This window comes from Balaenoptera physalus, assembly GCF_965194825.1.
Source record: "Balaenoptera physalus genome assembly, chromosome: 11".
Classification (NCBI taxonomy): domain Eukaryota; kingdom Metazoa; phylum Chordata; class Mammalia; order Artiodactyla; family Balaenopteridae; genus Balaenoptera; species Balaenoptera physalus.
Window position 1 is genome coordinate 33,152,402 of NC_138896.1, and position 19,412 is coordinate 33,171,813.

General features: G+C 34.2%; 1 protein-coding gene across 15 annotated transcripts in view; it reads right to left on the reverse strand.

Moving 5' to 3' along the window:
- Positions 1 to 19,412, reverse strand: part of UBR2 (ubiquitin protein ligase E3 component n-recognin 2) — a 122,942-nt gene that overhangs the window by 72,492 nt on the left and 31,038 nt on the right. For 14 of the 15 annotated variants that reach the window (XR_014251194.1, XR_014251195.1, XR_014251196.1 and 11 more), the window contains exons 3-8: positions 16,861 to 16,939; positions 14,889 to 15,002; positions 8,053 to 8,183; positions 5,985 to 6,123; positions 5,407 to 5,469; positions 1,257 to 1,377 (exon numbers count right to left, since the gene is read on the reverse strand). Coding sequence is in view for 11 of the 15 variants with exons in the window: in XM_082414617.1 (XP_082270743.1) it covers positions 1,257 to 1,377; positions 5,407 to 5,469; positions 5,985 to 6,123; positions 8,053 to 8,183; positions 14,889 to 15,002; positions 16,861 to 16,939 (647 nt within the window). In the remaining 4 variants the exon portion in view is untranslated. The remainder of the gene's footprint in view (positions 1 to 1,256; positions 1,378 to 5,406; positions 5,470 to 5,984; positions 6,124 to 8,052; positions 8,184 to 14,888; positions 15,003 to 16,860; positions 16,940 to 19,412) is intronic. The other variant, XM_082414619.1, reaches the window with a different exon arrangement.

The window sequence follows — 19,412 nt, forward strand, 5'->3', positions numbered from 1 at the left end:
TATGAGGGGCTTTGGAAGGCAAATTCCATTATATTCTAAATGTTAAACTTAAAAACTATATATAAGTATTAACAAAACCACAACTTTAATACCTTCTAGTTTCATATTTAAAATCCACTGTTTTAAAGTCTTCTACAAGCATGCAAAATAATCCGAAAAAAAACAAAAAACAGAGTAACTTTAAAATTTAATTATAAGAGTCACCAAATAGAAATTGTTTACAAGGCTAAAGAGAAAACTTTATATACGAATTAAATAATAGATAAGGTCTTTAAATTGTTGATGATAAATAGATTTTCTCAAAGAAAATTTTCAGCAGAAAACTGCTTCCATGATACTATTCATTAATGCTGTAGCACAGTACCTGGCATACAGATATCCAATGGAAAACACCAAAGCCAAAAAAAAAAAAAAAAAAAAAAAAAAAAGGAGAGAAATAATTGGAAAGACATTTAGATTAAACAAACACGTTCTCCTAAATTTCCACACCTCCATATTTTCACCTGTCAATTCACAGTGTGGCAATACTCTTTCTAGTAGCCTTTTAACACAAATGTTTTAGAAATTTTCTTTATAGCAAACATTGGAATGTCATTTATTCAAACCACCTCCCTTGCCTGAAGAACAGTATGACAGCTTAGATCTATTCCTAGTTTACTCTTCAGTGTTACACAGCAAACTTGTATTTTTGGCATTGGACGTGAAGGTTCTTAATTCTGTTTATCACTACTTTTAAAAGATTATCTAATTTGTAGACTGTGGAAAAACAAAAACTCAAATACACAGTAACTTCAAATTTGCAAATTTTCAGGGTTGCAAATTTTTAGTAACCACAAGTCGTAGAAGTCAAAACAAAGACATCCTTTAAACAGTTAATCATTTAGGTTTTATATACAGTAGCATTATGCAGCTTGCTTTGTGGAAGAGAATTCCACAGGATACGCCATTAAGAAATAGGTTCTTTTATCAAGTTGGTAAGATTTAGGTTTCATTAGCATATTATAGTCATTTACAATTGTTTAACCCACTGTTTCCTGCATTTATTTGAACACAGACTCCTCTGTATGCATATAAAAAAGATCCCGTGGATCAAAATTGGGAAACAGATTTTTTTCTACGTATAAAGATGTTATGAGATGGTGTTTTAAAACATGAAACTAAAGCAAAAAAACGATTCCACTTGCTATTTTTTCCAAAACAGTTTGGCAAAGGCATATGAGCTCATTTTAAGTCAATTAGCACAAGTATGAACCTACCTGAATATCCAATAATACTTCCCAGCCAAGACAAAAGTTTCAAACCAAAATTCTGATGTGCGACAATAGACGAATGCATAACTTGAACTTTGAGTGGCTTTGTCTGTCTACTGGTATTTCTCTTAAAAAGAAATGGCAGGATGAAAAAACAAACTTAAAAAGGCTATTTTAGAGAAAGAAGTTAATATTTTTATTTAATATAGCTACACTCTCATCATTATAGGGGAGTTTTTCATGTATGTGTGTAAGAAAAATACCACGTGGCTTGCTTTATTCAGATTCTAATTTTCTAGAAGCAATCAGGATTCTTACAAAAAAGTAAGAAGTTACAGCTTTAAGTAACGTGAATTTTTGGTCTTATATTTGAAAATCTGCCCCACCAATTATAAATTATTTAAATGCTTAAATTGGCTTTATGTCTTTAAACTAATTTTTTAATGTAATTACACACTAATTTAAATAATTTACTTCATTGCACAAATGTGATGTTATCAATACTTTAAAAAAAATTGTAGTAAATACACACAAAACTTTCCAACTTAACCATTTTTAAGTGTGCAGTTCTGTAAAGCAGATTGTTGTATAACCAGTCTCCAGAACTCTCTGTCTTGTGAAACTAAAACTCTGTACCCATCAAACACTCCAGGTACCTCATACAAGCAGAATCATACATTATTTATAGTATCTTTTTGTGACTAGCTTATTTCACTTAGCATAATGTCCTCAAGGTTCATCCACGCTGTAGCATGTATCAGAATTTTCTTCCTTTTTAAGGCTGAATAATATTCTATTGTATGTATATAGACTTTGTTTATCCATTCATCCATTGATAGACACTAAAGTTGCTTCTACCTTTTGTCTACTGTGAATAATGTTGTTATGAACATGAGACCCTGCTTTCACATCTTTTGTGTATATACCCAGAAGCAAGACTGCTGGATCATATGGCAATTCTATTTTTAATTTTTAGAGGAACCACCATACTGTTTTCCATAGTGGTCGCACCATTCTACATTCCCACCAATAGTGCACGAGGGTTCCAATTTTTCCATATCCTTGCCAATATCTGTGATTTTCTGTTATTGTTTTGTTGTTGTTGTTGTTTGTTTTTAATAGCCATCCTAATGGACATGAGGTGGTATCTTATTGTGGTTTTTACTTGCATTCCCCTAGTGATTAGTAATACTGAGCATGTTTTCCTGTGCTTTGGCAATCTGCATATCATCTTTGGATAAATGTCTATTTAAGTCTATCAAAACTTTAATTTAACATGTTTTCCCCCCCTTTTCCTTTTTTGCTTGGATCATCTTTCTACCCACCAGTTCATCCCATCTCCATAACCCACATTAACACAGTACACCTTTGCATACTTTATCCATCTATATGTATTATATATGTACACATTTATAAAGGTTTTTATTTGATTTACAAAAAATGGGATACTACACATATTCTGCCGCATCTTTGTGTTAACAGTTTTTTTTTTTGGTTAATGACTCATAAAATTCTGTGGTGTGGATTTATTTAGACATTCTTTAGAGAAGGGCATTCATAGTCTCTTTGTTTTCAGTCTTCTATGACTACAAAAAACGTAGTACTGAACATTTTGTACACACACTAACTGGTGCTTGTATTTTTACAGGATAAATTCCTAGGAGAGATAATAGATGCTACTACATTGTTTTCCAATTATGTGGCAGCAATTTATTTTTACACGAGTATTTCTGTTCTCTGCATCTCTGCCAGCAAGGTACTTTATCACTCTAATTTCTCCATCTTGTTGGGTATGAAATCTCCGTCACTTTACTAAGCTAGTGAGTTTGAGTCTCTTTTTACATATATTTACCACCTAGATCTTCTCTGTTGTGATCGTCTTTTCATATCTTATGCCCATTTTTCTATTTTGTTGTTTGCTCCCTACTTGATAATCTATGAGTGCTTTGTTTATCATAAACATTAAATGTCTATCCTTTGTGTTAGAAATAATTTTTCTAAATCTACTGACATTTTTTGTAATATTTTGCTATGCAAATTTTTTATGCAGCCAAAAAAAAAAAGTTCTTTTCTAACTCCTGGGGTTCTAGTCTTGGTTAAGAAGCTCTCCTCCTCCCTTAGAATGTACTTGTTTCCTAGATTTTCCTCATACTAGTATCTATTTCTGGACTTTCTATTCTATATTATGCATATAGTATATCTATGCAGACACTACCAGAGATTACAAGTACTGATTTTTTAGGGAAAAACTGAAATAACACTATGAAGCAACAAATGTAAAGGGAAAAAAAAACACCTTCTCCTTTACCTGGATTCATCTACTGTAAACATTCTATTCCAATTGCTTTATCATTTGCACATTATCTTTCTTTCTCCACACAGACACACACAAGCATTAAAAAAAAAAAACAAACAAACCACTGAAGGTTAAGTTATATGCATAATGTCCCCTTATCCCTAAAAACTTCAGTATACATTTCCTAAGAATGGGAATGTTCTTTTTATACAACCACAGTATAGTTTCTGATGTATTATTAAATTGAGTATGTCCAGTTATCAATAAAGAATTTCTTAAATAAGATACAAACTCATGAAGAGAAAAATATATTTTGCTACATTAAAATTAAAGCTTTTGCTCAAGGAGAAGCATCACAAATAAGCTTAAAATAAGTCACATATTAGGAAAAGACACTGCAACAAAAGATCAGGATTCAGATTATGTGAAGAGTCCTTACAAATCAGTAAGAAAAAGACAAATAACCTAACAACAAAAAAATGGGTAAAGAGTATGAACAAGAAATTCACAGAAAACTTAAATGACCAATACAATAAATATGAAATAAGATACTCAGTCATCAAGGCAGTGCAAATTTAACTGATGAGATGCCATTCATACACATCAGGTTGGCAAAATTTTAAAAATTTGACAATATATAGTTTTGACAAAGCAGTAGAGATATGGGAACTCTACTTCAGTGCTGGTTGGATGTATATTGGTACCACCATTTTGGAGATTAACTTGGCAAAATCTAGTATAGCTGAAAATGCCCAAAAGCTAACAACTCAGAAATTCCATTTCTTGGTATATACCCTAGAGAAACTTTTGCTTCTATGCAACAAGAGGACAAAAAAATGACCACAGCAGGACTGATAGTTATAGAAAAAAATTGGAAATATCCTAATTGTCCATCAACTGGAGAATGGAAAAATTATGGTATAGTCATCAATGGAATACTTACAGATACATGTATCAACACAGATAAATCTAGAAACAACACTGAAATGAAAAGGCAAATTGCAATATAATATATTCAGTATGAATCTTGTTATATAATGTTTAAAGACTTCCAAATCAATACATATAATATGGATGGATATTTAACAGATGAAATATAAAGGCATGTATGAAAATGAAAGATAAATTAATGAAAGCAGTTATCTCTTGGGAAGGAGGAAGGGGAATGGGATTTAGAAGGGATAATACAAGGGCTTCTATACTATTTTATTTATTTAAAATATGTATGAAGAAAATAAGGTATAATGTAGCACACAGGCATTTTCATCTGTATATTTAAAATATTTCACAATATATAAAATATATAAAATTATATTTTAAAAGGACATTTACATAAAATGCAGTTACATGGAATAGTTAAGAACAATAAATTCTAACTTTTAAAAATAAATCTAAATGTGGGGAATAGTTTTCTTTCAGATAAATTATACACTAAATGCTATTAGGATATGCAGCATACCTTGCTATTAGGTACCAAGAAACAACTTCCCTTGAATTCTAATCTTGGTGCTAAAGGCCAGTATAATTCCTAAAAAGTAATGTGAAACCCTATCAAAAACAAAACAGAAAGCAAAAAACTTTCTAAGACGTCTCTGATGAAAAAATAAGAAGACAGAAATATATACATATACATCTCATCTAAACTCTAAACATTCATTTTCTGTATCAATCTTACATAGTTTAAAAAAAACTAGATAAAGCAATAAGCAATGCTCAAGTAACATATATTTAAACATGATTTTTGATTGATGTGGCTTTACATTCAGGAAGGCAGAAAAATGTGTTCATAAACACCAAAATGTGGGACTGGTTTTATACGAATAAAAAATAAGAGTGTAGACATATTTTTAAATTACTTACCACAATTACTGATTTTGCTTGTTCACAATACTGGAAGTCTCCATATCGAACAGACCTACGTCCCTGTAAATAAAGATATTTGAAATTAACCTGTAAAAATATTTATATTCAATATTAATAACTTTTGAAACAGTAAACAAATAAACACAGTGTTATCTGAGCACATAACAACTCTGGTCAATTTTTAATATCTACAATGTTTATTCTACTCATTAATTAAAAAGTAAATTAAAATATTTTCCTTCAAAGCTATCCTAACATTTTTCAAGCCATTAATAAGTTCAAGTTGTTATCCTTGAACAATACAATATTTATTCTTCTAGGCTGCTATAATTTCTATTTTCATAACTGAATATTTCTAACCACTGTGTAGGATGAGAGCAACTGTATCTACGTTTCCTCCTAAACTTTCTGACAATAGCTTACAGTTATATCCAATATATATTTGGGCCAATATTCATATGAAATTAAAGAAAAATAGCCTAGACATATATACCTCTAACTCAATTTTCTAGGATAACTTATCTGTATTAAAAGTTTAATATATTATGTGACATCAATATAATGAAATTACTTACATCTCGATCTACTGTAGTTGCAAAGCCAATGGCTTCTTTTTGTGTACAGTTAACAGCTTTCTGAAGAGTATAAATAACTTGTTCATAGGTATGAACCTCATCATTAAACAGCATGCAATAGTAGGTGTCACTCTTCTCTCTGTGGATAAAACATTAATTATATATTATCTATTTGCATATCACCTTGCTCCAGGATGATTTATTAAGAACACACTTTGTTCTAGGGAACGTGCTAGGTACTAGGCACATACCTGTAATGAAGCCATCTGTGGTCCCCACACTCTATGACACTACTGGCTGGTGGGAAAGATAGATACTATACATATAATCTATGTGAATTCGCTTTTATCAAGAAGAACAGGATGCTAGAGTGGGATAAAACCAGTATGGGAGTTCAGAGTACTGCCAAAGAAGTAATTTGAGAGCTGAAGTCAGAATTGGCTATCAGTGGTGCTCAAGTGGGGGCAATTCTCCTCTACCCTCCATAGATGACCACTGGGCAATGTCTGGAAACTTTTGGTTGTCATGACTGGGGTGGGAGTGCCACTGGCGTCCAATGGGTAAGGGCCAAGGATGCTGCTAAAAATTCTACAATCCACCAGTTAGAGACCGTAATATCTGGGCCCCAAAGCCAACAGTGCGAAGGGCTAGAAGAAAGTGAAAGCAAAGGCCCTGAGGTGGCAAAGGTAAATACTGGGAGCTGGAGCACAGGGAGGAAGGAGGAGATTAGTTTGGAGAGAGGCAGAAATCTTAAAGACCTTGTAATGGATTTCGATTTTGCCATCCTAAGGGCAATCAAAGATTTGAAAGTGAAATAGGAGCTATGGTCAGATTTGTCTTAAAGTTCACTTTGGCTATATGTGGAGAATGGACCATGAGAGACACGAGTGGATATGGCAGTCTAGTTAGGGACGTCATGTTGTCCAAGGATGAAATTAATGCAATGTGGACTAGCATAGTAGTAATGGAGATGAACAGAAGTAAACAATTTGACAGAGGGAGAACCAGCTGGACCTGAAATCTAAGTGGATATGCATGACTCAGGTTTCTGGGTAGATGAAATGCCATTTACTAAGATGGGAAAACATTACAAGAGATGCAAGTTAGATTCTTTTTCCTTCTATGCTGGTGGTCCCAAACTTACAATGGAACAGAAAAATAAAAACACAACTCTTCTATTCTCTATGGTCTAAATTTGGATCTCAGATTTAGATCTTAGTTGGTCCCCAACTCAAAATACATGAAGATAAAGTTATGAGGTAACTAAGCCATTTTCAACATTTCCAAAAAAGGAATACTAACTCCTCATTTTACTAAAAAACAACCTAATTATTTGGAACACTGTTGAGAAAGCAAAAAAGAAACACCACCAATGTCCTTTAGACTCTCACTTGTATTCAACCTTAACTGTGAATACAATTCCAACAAGCTTGGCTAGAATTAAAAGTAGAAGAGAAGGCTGCTTGAGGCAAGCACATTCATGCAGAAAAGTAAGCCCTTAACCTTAATACAGCTATAGCAGAATCCAGCTCTCTGGTCACAAATTTGCAATTTCCTCAATAAACTAAGAACAAATGGTAAAAATGTTAGATGTACTGTAGAAGAATCACAAAGTGTAGAATAAATTTTATACAAATTTAGAATCAAAAGTGGTTAAAATTGAATTTGTGCATTTAGTCAAACCAGAAAACTCACTTAGATCAAAGTGCTCATTCCCTAATCAAATCTCATAGACAAACAAAAAGAACTGTAGAGTTAACTTAACAGCTTTATCACACAAAGAAGAGAAAAATGCCTGTGCTTGAAACCAGTGGTAGAGCCTTGATGTGGCTAAGATATGGCTATAAATCAGCGAAAGCAACAACAGGGAAAAACCTTTACCAATTAAATGGCTCACACATATTTAAAAACTATAAAACCAAGGTTATTATTATGCTGAAAACTAATTATTAAAAAAGATTATGTTCTATCCTAGCTGTATTAAAGTTAATTTGAGGAATTAGAATCCAAATGCTTAAAATTGAGTGTGAGCAAATACAAATACAAGGAATAAACGGGTTGTACTTACACCATCTCTAAATCTGGTGGCAATTCACTTTCCTTTTCCCAGGTTAATATCTCTACTGCATACCGAAACATAATAGCAAAAATGTTATAAGTTCTTGCTATCACATCTTCTGATAAATGCACAAGAGGATCCTGAAAGAACAGAAAAAAAAAAATGCAACCATGTTAAATGTACATTAATTCTCTTTTTTCCCATTCTGCCTCCCTCCTCAAAATACTACTGTAAAAAGCTGACTGATCTTCCAGCTTCAGCTTCTCTTCAATTTGATCCTATATGTTACATCTCAGCAAGTCAAACTTCCTAAAACATTCTGTTCATAATAATCCATATTACTGAATCATACGAACCACGATATTCCACGGCACTCCAATGCCTAATAAATAAATCTAAAAATTTTAGAACGGCATTCTAGGATCTTTAAAACCTAACAACAAACCATGGTTACAGCTTCACATCCCTCTAATCCCCAATTTCCAGAATAAACAAAGGAATGTTATCTAAGGATGGACAAGTAATATTTAGTTTTATAGGTCTAAAGGAGAGCCTGATTTTGAGGATTCTAAAGGGGAGAAGTCAACAAGGTCAGAAAACTGCTCCTCGATGTTAAGAATCACTCACTTTCTCTCAGCGAGTCAAGTTGTGTATGTATTTAACAGAGAACTTCGTACATTAGACTTAACAGTGAATAAGTCACTAAATTTCAAGGTTAATGTAAAAAAGTATTACTATAAACATACTCTAAGGTTATCTTTCAGTCAAGGTTGGCAAAATGTTTTACACAATCTAATCTTAATGCTTTATCAAATCTAAACATGTTATTTAGCTTAATGGCTAAATAGTGTTATATTCATCTCTCAATAAGAAAAGCAATATATTCCAACATCATGGAATGGGAACCAGCACATTCTTGAAAATATACATAAGGATACAGAACATTTTTGTGCATCCTCACCAAGGATCAGCTTAGTGGAACTGATATAAAACAAATGGAGAAGGAGAATAATATCAAGGATGAAGGAAAAAAGACAAAGATTCCTAAAGGAGATGGGTCTAGGACTTAAAGAATGTAAGAAGTAAAGTAAGAAAAAGATTTTCCAAAGTCTTACAGCACTTTTTACCTACAACTCTCCTCAATAAACTGCTTTATATGTCCCATCAAAAAAAAATTTTTTTTATACTGCTACCAAGGTTTGGTACTATTTCTTATGGAGACTTTAGAAGTTAACATGGCAAAACCACCTGTTACAAAGAAGGTATTGGAACTGGTACCTTCTGGGGATTCATAAAAGAGTGGCTATTAATCGTAAAACGAACCTCACATTGTACTAAAATAGAAAGTAGAACCAAAACTCAGTTTTCTTCGTGATACTATCTCACTATACAGTTATTCCATTTCTTACAATTACGTCCCATAATACAAGACATTTAGAGCATTGAAAAATTAAATGGTGTTGGGACAGAAACAACCGCCAATTCTTGAGAATCCAAGCCAGTAGTGTCCAAACTCTGTTCTAAAAATCCCAGGGCCTGGTAGAGATGTTTCCTATTTGAAATACACACCAGTTTAAAAACATATGATTATCCATATTTTTAAATGGCCTATGGATACAGATTCTTCTGCCATCTTTGTATGCACATGTTAACTTCTTGAGAATGGGTTACTGATGAAGAAACATTATTTCTGAAGTGAAGAGATGCTAGGCTATGCAAGTCTACTCGTGTACAATGGTAAATTAAACGCTATTTGAAAAGACTTCTGTTCCAAGTGCTCGTATCACAGCATAAGTCAGTTGGAATGAGAAAATAAATAACCATCTTATCCTACGTTGTATTATCTAAGACTAATAATTGTTTTTGGTGACATTTATGTTAGAGAATGCAAGCCTTTGTCAGTGAGTCAACTTTGATTTATTATTCTTCCAAACTAGAAGAATAGCATGCTGTTAAAAAGGTTACCTGTGGTTGGGACTTCCCTGGTGGTCCAGTAGTAAAGAATCTCCCTTATGATGCAGGGGCCGCGGGTTCAATCCCTGGTCAGGGAACTAAGATCCTACATGCTGCAGGGCAACTAAGCCTATGCGCCACAACTACTGAGCCTGCGTGCCGCAAACTACGGAGCCCATGCGCTCTGGAACCTGCGAGCCACGATTACAGAGCCCACGCGCCTGGAGCCTGCGTGCCACAACTAGAGAAGAGAAGACCTGCCACCACAACTAGAGTGAAGCCCACACACCACAATGAAGAGCCTGCGCGCTGCAACGAAAGGTCCTGCATGCAGCAACTAGACCCGATGCAGCCAAAAAAATCAATCAATCTTAAAAAAAAAAAAGAAAAAAAAGTAAGCACATATTATAATAGAGTTTAACTGTTGTCATATGCAAATAATGTATGAATGAGGGTTTTCTCCACACTGCCCAACTAAAACTAGAAATAAACTAGAAACCAAAGTTATGAATCGACTTTCTAACAAGAAATAAATATACATTCCAACTTATAAAAAATAAATTCATTAGTAATACTGCTTTTATCTGTTTTATTATTGGGATTTCTTAATTAAAATTTTATTAAAAAAAAATTCCACTGCCAAAAAATGTTTTCAAAAACCAGTATACTGTACTGTCAGAGTTGTCTATACTACCTAGGTTTAAAGCCCAGCTCTAGCACTTACTGTGTGGGACACTGTAGGCAAGTTTCTTAATCTAAGACTCAAGCTTCCACAGCTATAAAATATGGGTAACAGTAGTATTTATCTTACAGGGCTGTTCTGAGAATTAAATGAGATAAACCAAGAATCGTATTTAGCATGATATTCAGCTACTAGTTACCACTGATCTATATTCAAATGGGATGAAAGCAGCATTGATAAGTGAAAATTTCAGATAAAAAATTTTTCACTGAGGTTGTTCATTCAGTTAATATATGTTACTGAATTAAATTTCATTCCAAAAAGGATTTACAGGAACTTTTTTTGGCCAAGTGCAGCTTGCGGGATCGTAGTTGCCCGACCAGGGATTGAACCTGCGCTCTTGGCAGTGAAAACATGGAGTCCTAACCACTGGACCTCCAGGGAATTCCCCTTCAGCAACTAGAATACATCCAGTGTAATAAAACAGTATTAAAAAATAGATATACAGGGCTTCCCTGGTGGCGCAGTGGTTGAGAATCTGCCTGCTAATGCAGGGGACACGGGTTCGAGCCCTGGTCTGGGAAGATCCCACATGCCACGGAGCAGCTAGGCCCGTGAGCCACACTACTGAGCCTGAGCGTCTGGAGCCTGTGCTCCGCAACAAGAGAGGCCGTGATAGTGAGAGGCCCACGCACCGCGATGAAGAGTGACCCCCGCTTGCCACAACTAGAGAAAGCCCTCGCACAGAAACGAAGACCCAACACAGCCAAAAAAAAAAAAAAAAAAAAAGCATCAGCCTCAAGTCCAACCCATTCCTTAAAAAAAAAAAAAAAAAAAAGATATACAAAGCAGGTAAAATGAAAATAAAGGAAGGAAAATAAACTGAAGTCAAGATAACATCTATTTATAAATGCCAATCATATAAATTTCCATACAGCTACTACAGACAAGCTGTTTTCAAGACGCCCCAACAAAAGGAAACACAGTCAGTTACCAGACTCACACCAAGAGAAACGTAACATTTCCTAATGCAGAGACCTAAGAGAAATTTCTTACGGTTTTTATAAAGATCAACAAAGGAGACACTAGGAAAGGTGCCACCATCCCACCAGCCTCCGTACTCACCCCCCGTGCTCAAGGGCCCATTTGGAAACCTAGTTGGGCATTTATTGTTGTCACAGTGATGGAAGATGCTATTACCACTTAATGAGTGGGAATTAGGTATAATAAACACAGTGCTTCTGACAGTGTACACCTGGGGTCAGTAAAGTTCTTCTGTAAAGAGTCACTAAGTATTTTAGTTTTTGCAGGCTACAGGGTCTCTGTCATAGCTACTCAGTTTTGCTGTTGTAGTGGAAAAGCAGCTATAGACAGTACATGAACAATTAAGCGTGGCTGTGTTGCAATAAAATTTTATTTATGGATAATGAAATTTGAATTTCACATAATCTTCACATGCCACAAAATACTACCCTTATTGATTTTTCTTCAACTATTTAAAAATATAAAAACCATTCTTCGATTATGGTGGTGCCAGTAACAGGTTGCAGACAAGATCTGGCCTGTGGGGCCAGAGTTTGCTGATCCCTCCTGGCCTGTACAATGAAGAATGTCCCACCCCAAATGCCAAAAGTTGAGAAGACCTGTGGAACTTCTAAACACTACCCCAACAGAAGTATATAATCAAATTTTTCCCAACTTTTTCTTAAGATGTAGGCTGAATGTATAACAAAAAAATTATATTCAATAAAAACAATTCTATGACAGGCTAAAAAGGTTCATTTCAAATATTATATAGCCTTCTTCCATTTCAAGCATAAAATAGAAAAACCCTAGATAATGTATGGATTTAATGAGTGGGGACCAGGTATGCTAAATATAATGTTATTTGTTATCTTTTTAATATCTTATAGTCTTTTCTCGAAGACTTCATTTCTCTTAACTGAATTCTTAAATAGGAATTAAATGGCAAAGTCTGGAGGTTCGATTCTCTGTCAAGTTGCTGGAATATATATTCTCCAGGCAGGACCATACAATTTCAGCCAGGCAGGTTATTTTGCTGGCATCTTCTAAAAATTCAGGAAACTAACCAGAGTCTTCATTATTTGATAGCTACCCCACTAATGTATGAGGATAAAGCCAAGAGAGTAACTGCAGGAGGATTCATAATTTTTCTTAGAAAATTTAAAGGGAACAATCTGGTGGTATCTAGTACATTCATAATGTTGAGCCACAATCACCTCTGTCTAGTTCTAAAACATTTCTATCACTTCAACAAAGTAAAACCCCTCACCCATTAAGCAGTTTTTCTCCATTTCTCCCTTCCCTATTCCCTGGCAACCACCAATCTGTGTTCTCTACAGACTTATTTATTCTGGATATTTCACATAAATGGAATCATACAGTATGTGACCCTTCGTGTCTGGCTTCTTTCACTTAGCATGATGTTTTGAAAGTTCATCCACGTTGCAACATGTATCAGTACTTCATTCCTTTTTACAGCTAAGTAATATTACACTGTATGTTTATCCATTCACATACTGATAGACATTTTGACTGTTTCCACCTTTTGGCTATTATGAATAATGCTGCTACTAATGTGTGTGCATGTACTTATTTGAATACTTGTTTTTAATTCTTTTGGGTATATACCTAGAAGTGAAATTACAGGCTTACATGGCAATGTTTAACATTTGAGGAATAGCCAAACTGTTTTCCACAGTGCTAAATCATTTTGCATTCCCACTAGCACTGTACAGAGTTCCAATTTCTCTATAGCCTCGCCAACACCTATTTGCCACTTTTTTGATTACAGCCATCCTAGTGGGTGTGAAGTGTTATCTCACTGTGGTTTTGATTTACATTTCCCTAATGACTAATACTCTTGAGCATGTTTTCATGTGTTTGTTGGTCACTTGTATTATATCTTCTTTGGAGAAATGTCTATTCAGGTCCTTTGGCCATTTTTAATTGTGTTGTCTTTTTGTTGCTGAGTTGTAAGATATATATTCTGGATACCAGACACTTAGCAGATATGACTTGCAAATATTTTCTCCCAGAGTCCTAAAGTTTTACACTAGCTTTCAATTATTTTTTAAAAGCAAAACCATTTTTTCCAAATATGTCTTTGTTTGCCTCACTTATATTTTTATATACAGAATGCCAACCCAATATGTAAGAGAGAAAAACAGAGCTGCTCCAATTGCAGTAGAGAAATCTGAAACCCTGATCACTTGGCATCTCTCTGTAGCAAATCCTAGAACACATGCACAAAGCAAATGAAACACAAATATATATGTTTTCTATAGCACTGAATCATTTTGCACAAATTTTCATCTGTCTAAAACACAGTGAAACACAGTCTAAAAGATACCGTCCTACACCATAAGTTCTCCGGTCATTCTGTTAAAATATCTGAGACCAGGAAGACATGTGCACTAGAAAGGACTATTAACGTCCACTTGCCCCAGATCGGTATCAGACCTACTTACTAACAATGCATAAGTTCTTTTAATGTACCCACCTCTCTGCCATTTAAAATTAAAATCTGAAATAAGGATCTTAAATCAAACATCAGATTTTCACAAACGGCAGAGTTTCAAGTATTTATTTAGTGAGAGCCCATTACTTCATTACAAATATCATTTAGAGAAAAATAATAAAGGATCAACAACAATTTTAGAAAGCACATATTTACAGCTGGAACGAGTATAACTTGTACTGAGCTATCATCCCAATGTTTGGTCCCATCACATATCCAATGACATTGATTTACCAGGAGATGATGAGTAGGATTGGCTGCCATGCAGGACTACAGAAAAGAAAGGTATCTGATCTACAAAGTCTTAGTCACAAAACAAACAAAAACCAACTAAGTTAACTGATCTACATATATAGGAAAAATAATCCCTTTAATAATAAATGAGGACTTAAAAAAACTCATATATGCTTAAAATAAAACAAACAAATGCAAAAGTCCAAATTAAATTAAATTTCTATAATTTCAAGTGTGTTCTACTAGTAATGGTATGCCATCCATAAAATGCAAAAAACTTTCAAAATATCTACTTGGTCACTGTTAATAGTGAGAGGACTATTGATATTTTACTTATCCATTGCTATATTATAACCTAATTCTTATGTCTGAAAATATTTCAAACACATGGTTAACAGTACTTCCTTAGGAACAATTTTGTGAAAATGTTTTTACCTCTTCTTCCTCAATTTCAGAGGTGTTAAGTTCATGTTTCTGACAGTAAGGACCCTCTTTCCAAGCTTCAGTATCACCACAGTCACAGAAACCTCCACCTCCTGATGTTGTCATCTTGAAAAAAAATTGTAAAGTATCTTGTCAATAAGTATTTACTGAGGGCTATCGGATTATAAATAGGAATATCAAGTGCTAAGGAAATAACATTGCTGAAGTGTTAATTTCTTTGGAGGGATAAAATTAAATAAAATGCCAAACCTCTCAATGTTTTAAAGCTGATTTTAAATAAGCCTATAGGCTAATTTAAGTGATTTCAAAATAAAATAAGCTACTCTGTAGTGTCTAGCAAGCTACAGCTATTTTAAAGAGGTAAAATATGTCCACTTGCATGACTTCCTAATTAGGAAAATAACAAGGGTTTTCTTGCTAGGTTTTGGCTAAATTGGTATACTGTTGGTATCTATGCTACCAGGTTATAACATAACAGATTCAAGAGTGACAAAGATTCCTATAGCTGCTGTCTTCTACAAAAGTCTAATAAGAGTGCATCTGCATTAGAGAAAGTGACCAAAAAAACTAGAAATAGTTTATTTTTCTTTTCTAACACTCTCTAAATAGCATTCTTTGAAAAGGAAGGAAGCTCTGGAAACAGAAACATGGAGTGCCTAGTCATAAAACCTTTTACCACCTGTGGGCTTCAAAATTATTCATGCTTCCTTAAGATGTAGCAATGATTCAAGGAATCTGGCAAGATAAAACCTATTATTTAATAATTAGTAGACTGGAAATTCTGCTTTTTAAAAAAATACTGTGAGAGTTTATAGATGGGTATGAGAAGGAAATTTTATAAAGAGCCTTTCATATCTTGCCCAAAGTAAGTATTTGTGTGTTACATATCACAAGGTAATTAATGTAAACTCACAAATGACAGTTATTCTTAGGGGCTGCAAAGATATATGCCAAGAAACATGGGCAGGCAGCCATATGGAAAATGATAACCTCACCCTATAGCTTTTATGCATGTTCTGGTAACCAAAGATAGGTAGAACAGTTTAAAGGAAACTAGGATTCTCTTACTGATTTATGAAAATAAAAAGAACATATAAAAATATGAATTCAATTTTGCAGCTGTTTTAGTTCACTGTTAACAATACTCGGGTAGAGTAAATAAAAACAAACAGGAGGAAAAGTCCTGAATCAAAAGTCTTGAATTAATAAGAAGATTGCAATATTTCTTCTCTATCTTTATTTGAGATTAGGGTGAAAAGTTCCAGCTACTAACAGTTCCCTAAATTTTTGAATGTTCGTAGCTCTGTCTTCAGCTTCCAGTAGAGGAACCAGGACAGGCTTAGCAATTATCTGCCTACGTATTTTGTATCCCTGACTTAAAAGCAAACATACTTGATTTTTGGAAAAGTAACGATTGCATTACAGCAGTTAAAAAAAAAAAAAATTGGTTAGTCTTTTGTTCTGAAGTTGGCCCTTTTCTACATTGTAGTAGATGCCTCTTTAATATTAAGAAATGACAAATCTTCTGCAGAAGCTGACCAATAGATAGAACCATTTCTTAAAGGTATAATCCTGTCACTTTTACTTAATTGCTCACTCATCTCCCTTCAGAACCTCCCTCTTGCATTTTAACTCTCACCTTTATCCTCTAATTTTTGATAACTTGCTTTATAAACCTAGAATTATAAAGATAATAAACATTAAAAAAAAAACAAAACAAACTAGTTGAAAACCAATACTGAAAGAGCTGCTATCTATAGTCTTCATCTTAAACCATGTGTTCCATGAAATCTGGATTCATAATTCATCTTTACACTGCCATCATATGTTTAATGGTATTTGAATAACACATTTCTTAAACCACTCTCCCCTGTTTCAGTGTTAAATCTTGGAATTTTAAAAAGAAAAGGTATTGAATATAAAATTCAATACTAGGTGTGGTTATTATCTGGATATTACTAACCCTATATCGATGGTCTCTGTGAATACTTCCCAAAAAGCACTCCATGCATAAAACACAAGTTGGATCAACTGCACAGTCTCTGTAAAGTTAAAGAAAAAAAAAATCAGAGTGTCATAAAATAACTGTATATTTTACCACATAATATTTCAAATTGGAATCCATCTTGGAAGAGCCAGAATAGTGAAATGCCTTAGTGTTAGAAGAAAAGAAATTATTTTTCCCAAAGATCTGTGAGATTTTTGATCAATGGAGTCAGCTTAAGAACCTGCTTCTCATACTGGATGTGTACTAGGGGGTCTTAGAAGGCACATATTACTAGAATGGCAATTTTCCCTAAAGATTTGGGGAAATCCTATTTTATATTAAAACACACAGATGTATATGGAATAGATTTTAAATATTATAAATTCTTAAGATATTTTAACTAATTAAAATGGCAATAACATATTAAGTGTTCAATATACAGGCTGACGTGGGTCTCCACACTCGGTCTGTATATCTGATGGTCACAAAACACTTACGGTTCATAAGACATCCTGATGGGGGAGTAGGAGTTCCACAAAGTGAATGGGTTGACAGTGGTGCCTTCGATCATTTCATTTGCTTTTATCATACTGTCATTTAGATACATTTACAGATCATATCTTAACTAATTTCTACGATTCTATGAAATGAGATGGGGAGTCATGAAAATCTTTAAATTTCCCCTTATCCTTGTTTCTGTATCCTCATAGGCAACCACCCTACTATGCCTACTGTGTGCCCTTTAATTTGTATGTGTTCTTGCAAAATGTTTTTGAATGCATGTATTTAAAAAAATTTTTATTTTTTAAATTGTAGTTGATTTACAATATTTTATTAGTTTCACGTGTACAGCAAAGTGATTCGGATATATATGTGTGTGTGTATATATATATTTTTCAGATTCTTTTCCATTATAGGTTATTATAAGATGCTGAATATAGTTTCCTGTGCTATACAGTAAATCCTTATTGTTTACTGAGTGCATGTATTTTTGATGTGTGCAAATCTTACTGTGTTATATCTCATTCTGTTCTTTTTCAATTCTGTAACATAATCCATTCATTTTGTCTGTGTACATTTGATTTGCTGCTTCTGATTGGTATATAATATGCCATGGCATGTATCCAAAACATTTTTTCTCTCTACTATCCATGCACCGGACACCTGGATTACCTCCAATGCCTTTCTACCACAAATAATGCTGCAATGAATATTCCTGTAAATGTTTTCTTATGGATCTGATTGAGATTTTCTTCGGCATATAAACTCAAAAGCAGAATTGCTGGGTCATATACATATAGAGTTTTAATTCTGAGTGCCATACTACTGTCCAGAGTGGCTACATGTGCCCCAGCAGTGTGTAAGAGTTTTTATAACCTGCATCTTCATCAGCATTTGGTTTTTATCTCGTTTGCTAATATGTGCCAGCTTAACATATATGAAATATCTTACTGTCTTTTTTGTTTTTTGGTTTGTTTTTTTTTTTTTTTTTGGCTGCATTGGGTCCTTATTGCTGCACGTGGGCTTTCTCTAGTTGCAGCGAGCGGGGGCTACTCTTCATTGCAGTGCATGTGCTTCTCATTGCAGTGGCTTCTCATGTTGCAGAGCACGGGCTCTAGGTGCGCGGGCTTCAGCAGTTGTGGCACGCAGGCTCAAGAGTTGTGGCTTGCGGGCTCTAGAGCGCAGGCTCAGCAGTTGTGGCGCACGGGCTTAGTTGCTCCACAGCATGTGGGATCTTCCTGGGCCAGGGCTCGAACCGTGTCCCCTGCGTTGGCAGGCGGATTCTTAACCACTGAGCCACCAGGGAAGCCCCTATCTTACTGTTTTAATTTGTATTTCTCTGACTGCCAATACATTTGAGCAACTCTTCATATGCTTACTGCTTTGAGGATTTCCTTTTCTATAAACTGCCTGTTTATATCCTTTGCCCATTTTTCTGCTGGGATTGCTTTCTTTATCTTGTTTATTTGCAGGAGTTTCCTATACAGTCTAGTTTAGAGGACATTAATCACTTGGCAATTTAAACATTGCAAATATTGTCTCCCATTTGTCACATGTGTATTAGTTTTGCCCATGGGGTCCTTTGTTAAATAGAGCTCCCTCTTTTGATGCAATTAAATTTACACACAAATTGTTTGTGCTTTGAGGTTTTAGAAGTTCCTTCCCCAACCCTAGGTCACAAAAATATATATGTTTTTAAAGAAAATAATTTTCTTCTATTAAACCTTTTGGTTTTATCTTCCACATTTAGGTGTTTAATCCATCTGGAATCTACCTTTGCATATGATATAGGATAGAGATACTGTTTTATTTCTCCATATATAATGAGCTGCTTTTTCTAAAACCATCTACTAAACAACCTAACTTTTACCTATTGATTGTGGTGTCACCTTTATAACATACTAAGTTCCCATATATCCTTGGGTCTATTATCTAAGTTCTCTAAGAGTGATCTATTTGTTTGTTCTTGTACTATACCACACTGTATTACTATGGCCTTTTGTAGTATTGATATATCTTAATATCTG